Source organism: Martes martes (genome assembly GCF_963455335.1).
Source record: "Martes martes genome assembly, chromosome: 3".
NCBI lineage: Eukaryota > Metazoa > Chordata > Mammalia > Carnivora > Mustelidae > Martes > Martes martes.
In genome coordinates, this window is record NC_137890.1 from 89,692,120 (window position 1) to 89,709,747 (window position 17,628).

General features: G+C 38.4%; 2 protein-coding genes across 2 annotated transcripts in view; one reads left to right on the forward strand and one right to left on the reverse strand.

Moving 5' to 3' along the window:
- CNTNAP5 (contactin associated protein family member 5) overlaps positions 1–17,628 on the reverse strand; it is an 811,336-nt gene that overhangs the window by 644,531 nt on the left and 149,177 nt on the right. The window lies entirely within an intron of this gene.
- On the forward strand, positions 7,534–7,788 carry LOC308339846 (large ribosomal subunit protein eL43-like; the record flags this gene model as incomplete). The annotated part of the gene is made up of 1 exon (XM_080798829.1): positions 7,534–7,788. The coding sequence occupies one exon, from the start codon at positions 7,534–7,536 to the stop codon at positions 7,786–7,788; it is 255 nt and encodes an 84-aa protein (XP_080654955.1).

A 17,628-nucleotide genomic window follows, 5' to 3' on the forward strand; every position in this document is an offset into this window, starting at 1 on the left:
AAACACACTCTTAAAAATCCCATGGATGGGGCTTATCTTTAAAATATTTTTTACAGGGGTGCCTGAGTAGCTCAGTTGTTTCAGTGTCAGACTCTTGGTTTTGCCTCAGGTTCTGATCTCAGGGTCCTGAGATCGAGCCCCACATTGGGCTCCATGCTCAGTAACAAGGCTGTTTGAGATTCTCTCTCCCTCTGCCCCTCCCACCCTTGCTCACATGCTCTCTCTCAAATAAATAAGTAAATCTTTAAAAAAATATTTTTTTTTGCAAAAAAGGAGATAAAGTTAAAAAGCTATTATTAAAAAAATGTAAACCCTTATTCATGTGTGATTTGTTAATTCTCCATTTTCCTCAGCAGATAATTTCATTTCCATCTTTACCTTTTTCCTTTATGACATTAAGGCCACTTTCTCCTCTACCCGATGCCTAGGCAGATAAAAATCCATGCCTATGTGTATGATAGAAAGTTACCCAGCTCTTTCCAATCAGTAACTGCTGAACAACATTGTTCTTATTGGTAAATGACTTAGCCCTACATTCATAGACTAAGAGGATACCAAAACCCAAGGAACCTATGAAGTGGTGAAATTCAAGCCCTTCACTTTACAAATGAGGACTTCAGGGTTTAGAGAGATGACAAGGCTGTTGAGGATTATTCAATTCACTGATGGACTAACCTTAGGAGTAAGGTTTCCTTACTCCTAAATGGTGACTGCTAGCTCAAAGTTACCTGCTACACCTGCGTAAGTCCAGTGATCATTATTATATTATGTTTTATAAGATTCATTTAATGAATAACTTTCTCTGTGCAAAAGGAAGGCCAGAGTTGCATCTTCTGGATAACAGAAAAAACAGTAAAGAATAGCATAGGATTTTCAAAAGAATTTGAATGTCTTCTCTATTTTTTCTTGTCTTCTTAGTTCAACAACTTTAACATCAAGAAGAAAAGAAAACATAAAGGAAGGATTAAAAAATAAGAACGGATAAATAAAAGTGATATCTTTCCTTATGAATATTTGTGTGGATCCTCAAGTTAAGCATTTTGTTTGATATTTTCAGTCTGAAGAAGTGGGGATTATTTGTTCCTTAGTATATATGTACGGTTACATATTAAATGCCTTCTATCACATTAATTAAAAGGTAAAGGCAAACAAGAGAATTCTGAGTAAATATGGTATTTACACAGCTTTTTAGAAATTATCATTGACTCTTTAAGATTATTCTACTTTAAGTAACACTTTTTGTTACCAACATATATTTTTATTCATTATTATTAAAATACCAATAGAGTAACAGATGGCCCCGAAGTCAAATTGTGAGTATCATCTTGATTACCACAGTAAATTGTCTGTATATGGGGATTTGGAGCTTAAAAGATTCACTTGTATTTATAGTGAGATAAAATTCCTCTTAGTATTTCACACTTAATGGCCTACTTTGTTTAAAAGACATAAAGCACACATTTTGTGTAGTGCCTACAATGGTGCTTGGAAGTGACAACTCATGCTTTTAGTTTCATTTATTTTTCCCCTTGTTACCTATAATTTCACTTAGTAAACAACAAAAATGAATACTCTAATATTACTCTTAAATCTGACCCGGTCCCCATTTTCCACCATGAAATCCTAAAAGATAAATTACTTTATAATGAACAGAACAAGAAACAAGGCTCTCTAAAATAAAAGAAATTTTGATAGATGAAAAGAAGTTTAAACCTTCTCTGTCCTGACATCCATCTCCAACTTAATACAGTCTCTGCCTTTTGACTACCTGCTGAATAAACATGGTTGTGCTCTTTGTTGTAGGAAGACAAAATTAAAGTCAAAGGCACAGACCCTGAGCTCAAGAAACCAAGCATCTACTTTGCATTGAACGATAATCCACATATATTTTTAAGAAGCTCCTTATGTTTATGAACAATTCCACGTAAAAAAACTTTAACTTGGAATCCAGGAATCCTGGGTACTCTTCTACCTTCAATATTTCCGGTTTTACCTTTCTATATTTCAGATTCCTCAAATGTAAATTGCAGGGGTTATAGCTCATTTATTCAATCAACAAACCTTAACTGAGCACATTCTAGACATCTGAGGGTCTGTTGGGCCTCAAAGCTAATAAAGGCAATTATAGCAAATTCCTCAAACATGGTGGAGATGGGCACTCCCCTTGCTATGCTGTGCTGGTGATTGGTGATGGATGGGGTGCAGCAGGCTGCAATAGTTTCTGGAAGAAAGGATAGTCCTGTCCAGGGATCGACAAAAGAGCTCTGGGGTATTTCCCCATCTTTGAAAGCAATTCTATTCACAATGCTGTGTTAGATTTGATATGGAGCTACTGTCTTTCAATTATAAGTGGTTTGCTAAGACAGTAAACAGCAAGTGTTGGAGAGGATGTGGAGAAAGAGGAACCCTCTTACACTGTTGGTGGGAATGCAAGTTGGTGCAGCCACTTTGGAAAACTGTGGAGATTCCTTAAGAAATTAAAAATAGAGCTACCCTATGACCTTGCAATTGTACTACTGGGTATTTACCCCAAAGATACAGATGTAGTGAAAAGAAGGGCCATCTGTACCCCAATATTTCATAGCAGCAATGGCCACAGTCAACAAACTGTGGAAAGAGCCAAGATGCCCTTCAATGGACGAATGGATAAAGAAGGTATTATCTATATATACTAGGGAGTATTATGCCTCCATCAGAAAGGATGAATACCCAACTTTTGTATCAACATGGACGGGACTGGAGGAGATTATGCTAAGTGAAAAAAGTCAAGCAGAGAGAGTCAATTATCATATGGTTTCACTTACTTGTGGAGCATCAGGAATAACATGGAGAACATTAGGGGAAGGAAAAGAAAAGTGAATTGGAGGAAATCAGAGGGGGAGACAAACCATGAGAGACTGTGGACTCTCAGAAACAAACAGGGTTTTCGAGGGGAGGGGTGCGGGGGGCTACGTGAGCCTGGTGGTGGGTATTAAGGAGGGTACATATTGCATGGAGCACTGGGTGTGGTGCATAAACAATGAATCTTGGAACACTGAAAAAATTAAATTAAATTAAAAAATAAGTGGCTTGCTAGGACTACATCATAATCAAGCGACTAAGTATAACTGCAAAGCAGCAGGAGCTGTCTGTCTTGCACAGCTGTCTGTCTAGGTTGTCAACAAGAGGAAAACCATCATTTGTACTGTGTGGTTGAGGCAGCTACAAGGGTTGTAGTCCATTTCACACTCTAGTCAATGTCTATGCTGGGCTTTGAACCAAGGTTGGTATGATTCTTTGCATATCGCCTGTTTGAAAATTGGATTCCAATCCCTAAAAATGACAGCAGGAATGCCTCCTAGATGGACATGGGTGAGTCTTCCATTTCACTGTCTTGTGTGAATTTGGCCCTTCTTGGATTTTCAAGAATGTCCCCACATGAATATTACATAATTAGCTTAAACTCAAAATATGCCTAAAAATATGTTTTTCTAAGTTGCTTTCTTCACATACTCCATTTCACCCCCAGACCGCCACTAATGGATGTTTTTTTTATTTTGTTTTGTTTTGTTTTGTTTTTTGATTCTCAGGTTAGGAATATTGACTATCTTATTTTTCTATTCTAACCTTAAATATAATTTATCAATGACTTAATATAACTGAATAATTTTTTTAAAGATTTTATTTATTTATTTGACAGAGAGACACAGCAAGAGAGGGAACACAAGCAGGAGGAGTGGGAGAGGGAGAAGCAGGCTTCCTGCTGAGTAGGAACTCAATGCAGGGCTCATCTCAGGACCCTGGGATCATGACCTAACCTGAAGGCCGATGCTTAACCAGCTGAGCCACCCAAGTGTACCTAACTGAAGAAATGTTTCCTAATTCCTTCATGTGTGAGTCACAGGGTATATATACTAATTGTGGGGTGATTAAAGCATACAAAGCTGCTGGTAGAGCAGGGATATTATTCTACTCCAGCACTTAATGTCCAGTACTACATATATGTTCAATAAATATGTGTTGAATAAACAGTTGAAAGAAAGGTCTCTCAGATTTGTACTCAATTTTTGTCCCCTTTCGTTTGTCCACTACTTAATCCCATATCAGGTTTTTTGAACACCATGTGACAATTTTGGCAACCATCTTGTCAGTTTACCACTTGTGTCTCTCTTCATTCAATCAACAGTCCTAAACCCCTATTTTCAACAACATGTTTCTCTCACCAAGACCTAATAGTATGTGAGCCTTAAATTTGGCTTCCAGAGGTGGCATCACAAAGATGAAAGAACAAAGAGAGAGTTGTGTGCATATATGAGGTCTCAGCTGACCATAAGGTCAGAACATCATTGATGGGGTCACAGGCTGGTCAAAGACTCAGAAACTGAGGTCCAATCAGCAGAGTCAGGAATAAGGAAACTGTTGTTGAGATCAGCTTTGATCAGAGACCGAGAATCATAACCCCCAAAAGCATCACTTGTGGTGTCTAAATACAAATTTGCTGAAGTTTTTAAACCTTTAAGATTATGAATGCTCATTCATAAAGGAGCTGGATTAGTTAGAAGACAGGAAGTCTTTGATGGGTAGAAAAGACAAGATTCATACATAAAAAGGACTGGAAATTTCTGGAATACAAGAAACTGAGATTCGTGACAAGATTATTTTTAAAAGCAAATGATAAAGAAAAGCCAATCTTTGAAATAATTAAATTTTACCTATTAAATTAAATTCTAAATCCAACTTTGCTTCTATGCACCCCTGTTCCTTTCTTCCTATCTGCAACTATCAACACTCCCCATAGAACACAATTATCAGCATTACACACAACTCACAACATGCACACACACACACATCATTGCAAAGTACAGTGTCAGTCAGGTTTGGAATTTATTGAGTTTTTAAGCAAAGCTAAAAAAATGAATGAATGGGATATATAGAATGAAGAAGATTATGAAAATGGGAAAAATAAGATCACAGGTTTAAAGAATTAAAAGTACAGATTATGTCTTTTTACTTTTAAAAGTGAATTGTTTAAAGGATTATGCATGGAGTATTAAGATGAAAGAATGGAGACAACTGAAGAATTATAAAGATAGTGTTTCTGCCAATTCAGTGCTCATCAGAGCTGAGAATTTCTGTTCTGGAGCTGTGTCTTTCATAGTAGATACCTATTCTTTCTTTGAATACAATGAAGCTAAACTTCCAATAGCTACTCAAGTTCTTGAATCAAGTAGTTCTAAATTACAATGAAAATTCTGGTTCTCTGGAAACCCTGATTTTAAAGGGCAGATCCATCAATCCTTAGATATTTGTAAAAACCTCTTTGTTTTTAATGGGTATAGGCACAGAGTTTCTAAAGGAAACACTAACATCTATGTGTCATCAATCTGCTCTTTGGAATTGAGGGAAAAGGCCTGATTAAAAAGATAGGCTTGGGTTGGAAACTGGCCAGTTGGCTGATAGCACAGCCCAATGAGGTCAATGCCAACCATTTATGAGTGGATGGGATAAACATGTACTGATAATGTGAACAAATATTGATCTTTATTGGTCTTTAGATGAAAAAATAATGACAGCCCAGAGACAGAAGCAGTAGTCTTTCAAGATCATAATCTGGCTCTGTGTGTGTGTGTGTGTGTGTGTGTGTGTGTGTGTATGTGTGTGCATTTTCTTTCTGGACCAGTTGGAGACTGTAGTATATTTGGAAAGAGCCCAGACATTGGATTCCAGCCCAGTCTGAATTCAGATCCTGACTCTGCAGCTTACTAATTATATGTCCTTTGGGATGTTATTTAATCTCAGTCTTCTCTGTGTATAATGGGGATAATAAGTGTACATAGGCTTGTTATGAGAACAAAAAAAGACAATTCATGTAAAATATTTAACCCAGTGGTTGGCACATGTCTGGATATGTGTTCATTCCTTCACTTGCTGTTACTCTTTCTACTCTAAATTCAAGCTCACCCTTTCCAGTTGCAGTCATTGCATTTGAAAAATGTCATTTTTGTACACTTTATTATATATTTCAGACTTTTCCCATCCAGATGGTTTTAACACTATTTCTTTATCAGCATTTCAGGGCTCTTAATATAATTCTGTACTAAGAGCTATTCCGTTTATGCATTACTTATGCTCTAAGACCAAACCCAGTACTCTAAGTTTTATCACTTTTTTTTTTTTTAATTGCTTTTACTAACAGTTCTTAAGCACAATGTGTCAAGCATCATGCTGTCTGGTCCATTATATTGGTGAGTCTTTTTTTTTTTTTTTCTTTTTAAGACTTTACTTATTTATTTGAAATTGAGAGACAGAGACATAGAAAGCATGAGCAAGGAGAGGGGCAGAGGGTGAAGCAGGCTCCCTACTGAGCAGGGTTCAATCCCTGGCCCCCAGGATCAGGACTTGAACTGATAGCAGGTGGCAGACACACTTAACCAACTGAGCCACCCAGGTGCCCTTATACCAGTGAGTCTTAAGAGGAATATGAAGCACAGCTCTTAGATGACATTACAAAGAATGAGGCTGTAGAACATGTTTGGATTTCTTTCTAGTCCTTATATTTGATGTATTTTTTTAAAGATTTTATTTATTTATTTGACATAGAGAGAGAGGTCACAAAGGCAGAGCAGCAGGCAAAGATAGAGGGGGAAGCAGGCTCCCCGCTGAGCAGGGAGCCTGATGTGGGGCTCGATCCCAGGACCCTGAGATCATGACCTGAGCCGAAGGCAATGGCTTAACCCACTGAGCTACCCAGGCGCTCCTGATGTATTTTTTTTAAATTAGACATTAAAAAATGGTCCTGCTATGTTTGTGCTTTTAGATCAGAAGCTTAAAAAGCTGAGAAACACTGCTCTGGGCAAGAAAGTCTCCCCAGTTTGTATTCTGGAAAGTTTGTTCTGGTTTCAACATAGAAAATGGAGCATGTTTATGTGTGCATGTCCATGGTAAGCATGGGTACAAAGTAGTGAGGGTAAAAGACAGGGAGAACCAATCAAGGCCTATGGAAATAGTAAAGAAGAGATAATGAAGGCCTGAACTAAAACAATGGCAACTGGAATGGAGAAAAGGTAAGAAAATTGAGGTTTATATCACTTAAGAGTCATTGTTGCTTGGTGCATTGAGAGGGAGGTAAAAATAAAAGATAGTTTCAAGGTTTTGTCTCAATAACTACCTATTTTGTCATTTTAGAGACCTGGAAGCTTACAGATCAGTTCCTAAAATTAACAAATTTAAATCAAGCAAAACAGAGATGAATGACCACACATTAAAATGATTTCCAAAGTATAGTTAATATTCCTCATCTTCCTTTTAGATAAATATAATAAATAGTATCATGAGAATAATACACACACACATACACACACATATATCACATGGCAAGTCATATTATATTATAAAGTGGCACACCCTTATTGTCCAAAGAGAGACGTGAGCAGTGAGTACTATATTCAGTGAAAAAGAAACATCACATTGACCTGAAGTACGTAGTTCCCCATGCTTTCAGAACACAATTGTAGAGTATCTTCCTCTCTGGGCTCAGACTTGGTTTGCAGCGACATGGCTAAACGCACCAAGAAGATCGGAATCCTGGGTAAATATGGGACCATTTATAGTGTCTCCCTCAGGAAAACAGCGAAAAAGATTGAAATGAGCCAGCACGCCCAGTACACTTGCTCCTTCTGCAGCAAAACCAAGATGAAAAGACTAGCTGCGGGGATCTGGCATTGTGGCTCCTGCACGAAAACTATCATTGGTGGTGCCTGGACCTACAACACCACTTCTGCTGTCACAGTAAAGTCATCCATCAGATGACTGAAGGAGTTGAAAGACCAGGAGAAGCCCCATCATTTGAAACATTGCTGGCCTATAACAAATGGGTTAATTTATGTAACAAAAACAACAACAACAACAACAAAAGAAATAATTCTAGTTCCTTGCCTCTCTAGATCCATTCATAATCACACTGTTGGTTATTTTGTTTCCTAGCACTCCTTATTTCTCAGTCTATGCTCACAGCTGGACAATTTCTTGACAGCTTTCTGGACATTCTGTGCCATACTTCTATGCCCCTCCATCTGTGACTTTGTCGAGAAAGCCCTCCATATCACCTTCTGCTTGCCCACCCATCAACTCCTATCTCCTGCACAGGATAAAAATGCTCCCAGAGCATGCCTTGATCTCCTCATGCAGAGAGAAGTGCTTCTTCTTTGGGGGGTCAGTAGGTCAGTAAGAAGACCTACCACAACAATGAGCTTTTATTTTGATGATATTGTTGCACCTGAGGCATCAAGCTCTTTGAGAGCTGGGACCAAGTCTTAGTTCCTATCCTCCTTGCCTTTCACAGTAATGATCACAGATCAGTTGTTCAATAATTATTTGTTGAGTAGAACCTTAGATAAATGAAGGAAAGTCTTGAATCCAGTTTAAAAATCTGAGTAGGAACTGGGCAGCTTTCTAAAATGGGAAATGTCTGGGCAACAGTCAAAACTTTGGGGGGTATAGCTCAGTGGAAGAGCATTTGACTGCAACCGTAAAGACTCCGCCCAAGTCACATAGGGGAGTTAAATCAAAACTGAATGCCTGAAGAGAATTTTGATGAGATCATCAATACTATTTTTGTGTGTGTGTGATTTCCAAATACCTTCTTCAATTGATCTTTGGGGGAAAAAATGTCTCAGGTTGAGTAGGACGGCCATAATGGTAGTCATCTAACAGGTGAGAAGCACAGTTATCAGTGACACACAAGTGTTACCTGGAAAGACAAAGACATCTTCTTTCCAAAGTACTTGCTCTAGACTCAAACATCTCCCCCATCCCAGTTCTGCTGGCAAAGAAAGCAAGGTTTGGAGACCAATAAATACAGAGGGGATCCTGACTCCTAAATCTAATAAGTATGCAAGTATTGAGTTGAATAAAAACATTAATGCTGTGGGTTGCATCACTCTGCCCATGCGTTCGGTTGTCCTACTTACTTACTGGTACATTTAGACAAATCCATTCATTTCTCTGTGCTGCAGTTTCCCTCCCTGGAAACTGGTGATGCAGATGCCTATTCTCCACAGAGAGAATGTGACAAATTAGAATTATTATGAATAAGCAACAGAGAAAATAATGCTTGGCAGATAAAAGTGTTCAATTAATGGTAACTATAACATTATAATTATCCAGTAAGCCCCTGTATGGAATTTTTAAGTAAGGAAATGATATTTAGAGAATACATAAACTTGAATCCTAAAATTTGGAAGTGAAAACACTTCCAGTTCTCAATGATCATCTTTAACTTATCACTAGACCTCTCTTAATATTGCTCTTAGAATTTGAGGATAGGAACTAGGCAAGGGTGGCCAATAAACTGGACTTAGTGGTTCCCACTTACCAGCTGGTTCCCTTTTATTGATTACTGATGGCTCTATCTTAATGTGCTTATCCTCTTCTAAAAAAAAAAAAATTTAATCACTGCAAGAGAGGGAACCAGGCAGAGTTCAGAGCTAAGTCTCAAATCTGGTCCTTTTGTCTTTGCCGCCCTCTGTACTCTATCACCCATACAAAATATATCCAATCTACAGCAGTAGAGAGAAAATCTTCATTTATTATATGCAGACAGATATTAATTATTCTGAGCCCCTCATATTACCATATTTCAATTTTAGAAATGCTATCTTTTATGTAAATCAATAAAAATCCTGGATATGATTTACTGGATCAAAGTATGGTGTGCCATTTGTTAAAACATTCTCTAGAGAATGTTTGCTCATCAGAAGACAGAGAAAGGGGTAGGTTCCAACAGACAATCCATTCTACCAATTGTTTTTGTGGTCCAGAGAGCTTACCCATCTGATTCCAAATATGATCTGATCCTGCAGAACTCTATGAAGTGACCTACCAGGCACTCAAATATAATGATTTTTTGAGACATTTCAGGCCTCTAGATAATGATTTTTTGGGGACAGGCTAAAAATAAAAACTTGTTCCAGGCACTTCAGCATGTTCTACTTTTCCTTCTAAAATGCTCTTCTTGCTCATCCTGAATTACAACTGTGACTCTTAAACAAATGTTGGCTGTAGCTATGAAGACATAAAATGCTATAAATGTTATATGGACATGTCCAGGTATTTGGTCCTGTAATTTAAAAGCATCAATAAAGTTTGAGTTGTATTTAGAGTTTGCAAATCTGTCACGGTCATATGAGTTCAATTTTTCCCATACCCAACCCCTCAAATTATGCATGAACAGATTAAAAATAGTGGGAAAATACATTGTATTGTGTTCACTAAATACGTCCCATTTTTTGGGGGGCGGGGGATCTTTAGCAATCAAATAAGAAGAGAAAAGACACACTGGAAAGCAGTTATAACCCCGGGAAAATTTAATTTCATTGCTCAAGACAGAAAGTGGTATATTTCAAAACCATGAGCAAAGATTAATGGAGATGAAGGGAATGGTAAGTGGCTGTGAACCAAGACATTTAACTTTAATGTCATTGCAAAACATGAGAAGTCATCATTTCAAGACTCAATAACCTCAAACTGAAATGCATTCATTGCTATTCTTCCTTCCCTTTTCCCCCCAACATTGTACTCTGCAAGTTGAATGGGTCTGACAAGGAGTTGGTTTGAAAGTGAAGGGTTCTTTTCCTGAACAAGGTTAAGTTTAGCTTTGATGACAGCACAGCCTGGAAATCTCCTGCCAAGCATTTCCTGCGGGCAAGAAGGCAGAGGATTTTCACTTTCTCTGTCAGCTTTAGCTCTATCTCAAGTGGTTATGAGTCAAGCCTTGGAAGAGAAAAGACAGAATGAAAAAAAACAAAAAAACAAAAAAACAAAAACACCTTTAATGCATAGCATTGGTCTGAAAGTTCCAGACAGAATTTTTCAAGTGCATTTTGATGAACTGGGTCACAGACTCTAGTTCCTTGGAGTCAGTATAATGTGTGAGGAAGGCATTCTGGTTTGTTTAAATGGAATTTTAATTGGGGAGTAAATTTAGGAAAATGTGGATGCATGCCATTTGATACTAAATCCTATATTTGCCACACAGACTTGGACTGAATTTATATGAACACTGACAAGTTGAAAAAATTTAGTCATTTGTTCATGTTTAATATGTACTGATGTTAAGACTAGATAGTATTTTGTTCTATTTTGCTTTGTTTTTGTCCCTGCTGTGCCTGTGCCTTCAAAAGAGTTGAACCCTGGTGGAATTCTACTTTGGTCATCTAGCTGTAGTACTTAAACCCATTCCAGCATCCTCATGGTTTCTGTGTACTATTATGATCAAGGTTTTCTGCTTTTGATTTCCTGGGGGTACCACTCCCTGGAATAGATCCTGATTCAAGATTAAGTTCCCAGATCTCGGATGCCACACTTGGGTTGAGAAAGCCCTAGGATACTTGTGGCCTCTGTCTTGTAGCTTGATCTCATTTTACTATTTCATGTAACCAACTCCACTGGCTGATTAGGACCTCCAGAATCTGCCTAACACAGAGAGAGAGCTTGGAAAAGCTGTCTCACCCCATGGTGAAAGAAAAAAAGAATGATAGATGAAGAGAAGGGAAGATTATCAGCATGGAAAAGTTATGTGGATAAAGTTTCCCTCTTTATTACAAAGTGTCTTACAAAACAGGCCATCTGTATACTGTTCCAGTTGCTATAACTACCAGCATTACAACAGAACACACCACTTACGGAATTCAGACAACAGCACACTGTGACAGGGGATTTACATAAATTACCTCATTGCTTCCTCCTAATACTAATTATGAATTAGGTATTATTTTCCTGGTTTAATAAGAAAGCAATTTCAGAGTATTTAAGTAACTTGCCCAAGGTCAGAGAGCTTGGATGGGCCCTCAATCTGTCCAATGACGGCTAACAATAACTACCTTACGTACCATCCTGCAGAATTAACCCAGGATCCTTCAGTTTATTCTGTTCATTTTTTTCCCCAATATCCTGACCAATCTTGGAATCTTAGACTCTTCAGAAAAAATATACGAGAGTTTCATATATACTCTGCCAAGTGCTATTACAATACATATGGGAGTATACCCAAACCAAAAATTAACTAAATCAGTAGGCATAGGTTGAGGTCCACTACTAAAACTTCCTCAGGAGGACCTCATCCAAGTCCCTTTCAGAGATTCTATTACCTGGAATTTAGAGTTATCCTGGGCACACCCAGGACTATATCTCCAGGGTCTACAGAGCCAACCACACACTGAGGAGGTAAAAGAAGAGTGATGACTGATTTGGGGTGAGGTGCACTCTACTGCCTCTGCTTTGGCACAGCAAATGATTGGTTTCACCCGCTTGAAATTTAGAATTTTTGTTTTCTGTGACATCTCAGATATAAGTCCTCCTGCTATCCTGAACTTTCTGACCTTCACAGAAGCTTACCTAGGCTTTGGAGGATCTTCCTATACAACTTGGCTGTGGACCCTCAGACTGCCTTCTGGCTTAACCAGAAGGATGACATGCAAACTCTGCTCCTGAATTGGCCCTTCTATTTCTTCTTGAGTCCAGCCCCACCGGGCCAGCAAGTTCCCACTCACAGACCTGCATGACAGTTTTTGTTCTTTAGCTTTACACTACGAAAGAGATGCTAACATGAAACTAGCATGTAAAAATCAAGCCCTTCTTCTGAAACCTCTCAGGATGGCCACTGAATCACTTTCGTGAGGCTTCAGTGACACTCCCACAATCCATCTCCAGTCTCGCTGTAATGGAATTTGAATTATCGCTGTAACAGTCCTACTGAGAATAGGAAGCTCGGAGAAGCCTCAGTCCAGAGTTACAGGGACATTAATTAAGTGATCGAATACATTCTTCTCCCTTGATTTGAAAAAGTTTTAAATGACTATATTAATATTTTTCATATTAGCTAGCTCCAGAAATTTAGAGCATACACATAATTATATTAATATTTCAATTAGAATCAGACTGTTTTATGTTACAATGTAGATCTTTAAAACATGCTTCAAGAAGTTTCTTTTCATAAATGGGTCAGACCTCAATTATGCAAACACTGTTTTGGGGGCAAAGGGAAAGGAAAAGGGATAACAATATCCATAATGAGATTAATGGGTAGAGTCTACAGTTCTTTGCCAGTTTTGATACCTCAGATGAAACAATACTATGGAATATGAAATGTGTCCTGAAATAGTGCTTCTGTAAACCTATATAGTCGACTTTTGAGGACAAATCCAAGTATGCAAAATCCTAATATTCTGGATCATTTTCAAACACCATCTCTGAACACATTGAATGGATTGAACTCTTGTTCCCTGCTTTGGAACCAGGCTATGGGTGGCTCCCGTCACTTACTGCTACATATCATAGTTACCGTCACCCCAATTAGATGTTGAGCCTCAGAAAGGGACCTACGCATGCCTCTGTACTCTAGCCTACTGGTGAGCCCTACAGGGAACTGGTATCATATAAAAGGAACAGGGTTTCAGATGGATGCCCTTGAATAATTTATTTAACCTTTACGAACTTTGTTTTCTTTGACATAAAATGAGATAATTACCCTTTTTTTAGTATGATTGTTTTGAGGAAAATTAAATGTGGTAACATATAAAGGACTTCATTTATTGTAAGGATTTAGTAATTGCTCATTCTTGTTCTTTTTCCAAAGGCAATTATGGTCAAATATCTCCTGATTACTTGATTGATTAATATCATTTTCATAATTATAAATTGGAACATTTTAATCATGTTTGTATTTTTCTTGGTTAGGTTTATAAGTAGTGTGCATACTTAAGAGAGGGCTTTGGAAGGCTCTCCCTGAAGAATTTTATCTGTCATCCTAATTTAGTTATCTTTAAAGACTATTATACCAGTGCTAGACAGTGTTTTGCACTCTGATGTCATATAGAAGGATGAAATACATGTCTTCATTTCTGTAGGCTGCCAACCTGTGGAAGACATATGCCTATAGTCTTCCCTCTATGACTAATGAAAAAGATCCAATATGGCCCCCTCCAGAGGGAGAATGGGCTGAAAGATGTTTCAAGAAATATGTGGACCTACGTATTCATTGGAAGAGGAGGAAACTGAAAATTTGACCAAGATAAATTTTTTCACATAGAATTGGGCAGATATCTCTGGGTTTTTGTCAAATTTTATCAAAATTTTATCCCTCTCCTTTTCTTTCTTCAATTCTCATAGACTTAAGATAAAGCTATTTCTTGATTTGCTTGGCACTGCAACTAACATTAAATAGTTTTATGCTCATACACAGGCTTTTAAAAGAAGATAAAAAGTAGTAAAACAAATGACTTTTTGGACTCATTTCGAAATGACTGCTATAAAGAGCCAAGCATTCCAAGATGTAAGTGCATCTTTAATTCAAACCTCTGCTGATCACCCCCCTACAGCAAATCACTCACCAGCCTCCAGCTCTATATCCAACCATAGCCCCTACCACAGGAAGAAAAAGAAAAAGAAAGAAAGAAAGAAAGAAAGAAAGAAAGAAAGAACGAACGGAAGGAGGGAGGGAAGGAGAGAAGGAGGGAGGTATGGATAGAGGGAGGTATGGAAAAAATAAAAGAAACACTAATTTTCCAGATGTACATTTTCTTAGAACCTTCTCAATTCCAGGATCATTTGGAATTTCATTAAAGTGAATGAAACATAACTCTATAAAACTGGAAGTCAGTGTTAAATCATTTTGCAACTTTTTTTTTTCAGTCAAACCTGATTTTTAGCTCTCTCTCAACCCATACATTTAAATTTACCCTTTCTTTTAAAGATGTGTTTTGGTTTTGAGCATGTGAATAATCTATATTTTAGTCATCCACTTTCCCATTGACTTTAGGTTGTATGTATGTATGTATGTATTTTTGCCAATTCAAATAACATTACAATAAACATCACTGTGTACATGTGTGGATGTATCTAGAGGTAAAGTTTCTGGCCTATAATATAGGTACATTTCCATTTTTAGAAGAAATTGTCATATTATTCTTCAAAGTGGTTATAGTAATTTGTACCCACCCACAACAATATAAGATAGCTTTAATTTATTCCTCATATCGCTCAACCCTTGATATCGTAGATATTGTTGTCTTGGGTAATATGTCAGGTAAGCAATATTTGTCAGATCATGGGGGGTTGTCTTTTTAATATTCTATTAACCATTTATATTTCCTCTTGAATGAAGTGACTGTTTATACTCCCTGCTGAGTTGTTGCTACTGCCTGCTGCTTTGTTGTTATTTGTGTTGCTTGTTTTCTTATTGATTTTAGGAGTCTACCATATATTCCAGATACTAATGTGCACATTATATTGTTAAGGCCTCTTTCCCCAGTCTTTACTTGCTTTAAACTAAATTTTTCATTAGCCTAAAATTCCCCTTAGATTTCAGGCTAATTCTGGTTCTAACCTGAGTTTCTCACCATAAACATGATAGTAATGCTACCTGATTTTCCCGCTGTCTATCATCTTCTTTCTCAATCAGCTCCTCCCATTTTCAGACCTCACCCTGGTCTTACATGATGCAGAAATCCTCCTTCTGATTCGCCTTGTCCCTGCGAGGCTGTTCTTCTCCACTGTCCTCACACACCGCTACTCCCTGGATGAAACGGGACCGGGCTCTAGTCTATCTGCACAATCACATGCTTAATCTACCGAAGGCTTCAAATGTCTTTTTCATCCATATATCTCTAGTGCTTAACATAGGGTTGGGCACATTGCAGGTACTCCATTAAGCTGCCATGGGTAAGTGTACACCTGGGCAATGGGAACATAAACATTAGGGGAAGTGAAAAGTGAATGGAGAGTGTTCACAGGAACTGGGGATATCTTGGGGCTTGGAAGACTGGGCTCTGACTGAGGAGTCCAAGAAGACAGCGTGGTGAGGATGGAAAGTCCAGACAGGACAGAACTTTAGTACATTTAGACAGACCCTGGACAGAGGAGGAGGCCTCCATTGAAGGCTTGAGGTCCTGAGAAGTGGAGTGATTTCAGTCATTTGGTAGAAAATAGACCATCCTGAGGGAAAATGGAAACATTAAGATGAATGGGGAGAAAGATGGCCTTCCCTGGTGACTGTGAACAAGACAGTGAAGCAGAAAACAGAAAAGATAGGGCTTAGTCAGTTCCAACCTTGGAATTTCATGCTACTGCTCTGAAGTCTGCGGAAGGAAGCTCACTCCTTGGAATGAGGAAAGGAGCCACAAGGCATCTCCAGGTGTTCCTTGCTTGGCTACTCAAGACTTATGGGCCAGTATGGGTAGGGGAGCCTGGGCATTGCTCCACAGTTTCCAGTAAAAAAATACTCTCAGCACTAGGAGAAAGCAGAACGGTCCAGGCAGCAGTAGGAATCAGGGGAGGGCAGTGCTATAAGCCTCAGAGTCCCATACTGGTACTAATAAACATTCAAGTGAATAACAGAAAATGAATAGTAGCTAGATTGAGTCTTATTTCTAAGCCATGTTTGTCTACTCTCAGCACTCATGAAGGAGAAGTCTAGGAAAGGAAGAAAATGAAGCACAGCAGGTCACCATCTATGTCTATGAACAAAACAGATGCTGAGAGAAGTGTCGATACTGTGTGCACTGAATCCAGAGACTTTTGGCCTCAGAGAAGGTTAAGCCTGAAGAGGAGACTGCTCCAGAGGATGGATGGAGGGGGCTCCTTAAGAGAGCTTGCCCAAGCTGCGGGGAATTCAGGTTTCGGTCAGCAGTTAGGTGTTAAATCTTCCAAGCAGATTGGAAGTAGCCAGAGTGTGGACAATTTCTGGACAAGAGGATCAGGACCCAGGTAGAGGGGTAAGAAATTCAGGATCAGACAGAAGTGTCTTCAGCCCCTGAATAAAGCTAGGAATTGAAAATAGGGTGTGACTGAAGGTGCAAAAGGGATTTTCAAGTTACTAGGAGGATATTCTGAACATTATGCCAGTAAATTTGAAAACCAGTTAAAGGGACATATCTTGGGAAAATGTTACATCATCAGTGGTCTCTCAAGAAGAAACGTGTGTGTGTGTGTGTGTGTGTGTGTGTGTGTGTGTGTGTATCAGACAGTTTAACAGGATTTTTACCAAATCATTAAAAAAAAATCATAAGTATGTCCAGAGCATAAATGAGGAAGTAATCCTACAATCAATTACTACTGAAACTTAATAAATACAGTGAACGAAAGTTCTAGGCCACTTTCATCACCACTGAGGCTAGAATCCAGAACAGATCTAGAAATGTATTTTTTGGGGTTTCGTGTGTGTGTTATGTGTGTTATGTTAGTCACCAAACATACATCATTAGTTTTTGGTGTACTGTCAAATCCAGCAATGTAATAAATATCACCAACATGGCCACATCAGGTAAATCCTAAGGAGAGCCCAGTACTTGATGCAGTAGAGTGAATCCTGTAGAGGGTTCAGCAATAGTAAACAGGACAAGAATGTTCATAAGGCTCCTGGGTTGCTCTGTCGGTTAAGTGCCTGCCTTCAGCTCAGGTCATGATCCAGGGTCTTGAGATCAAGCCCCTTTTTGGGCTCCCTGCTCAGCAGAAGGGCTGCTTCTCCCTCTCCCTCTGCCCCTCCCTCATGTTTATGCACTGTCTCTCTCCCTCAAATAAATAAATAAACTCTTAAAAAACAAAAAAAGGTGTTCATGTTAGAAAATTGTTTAATATGATTTATTAAATTAAGGT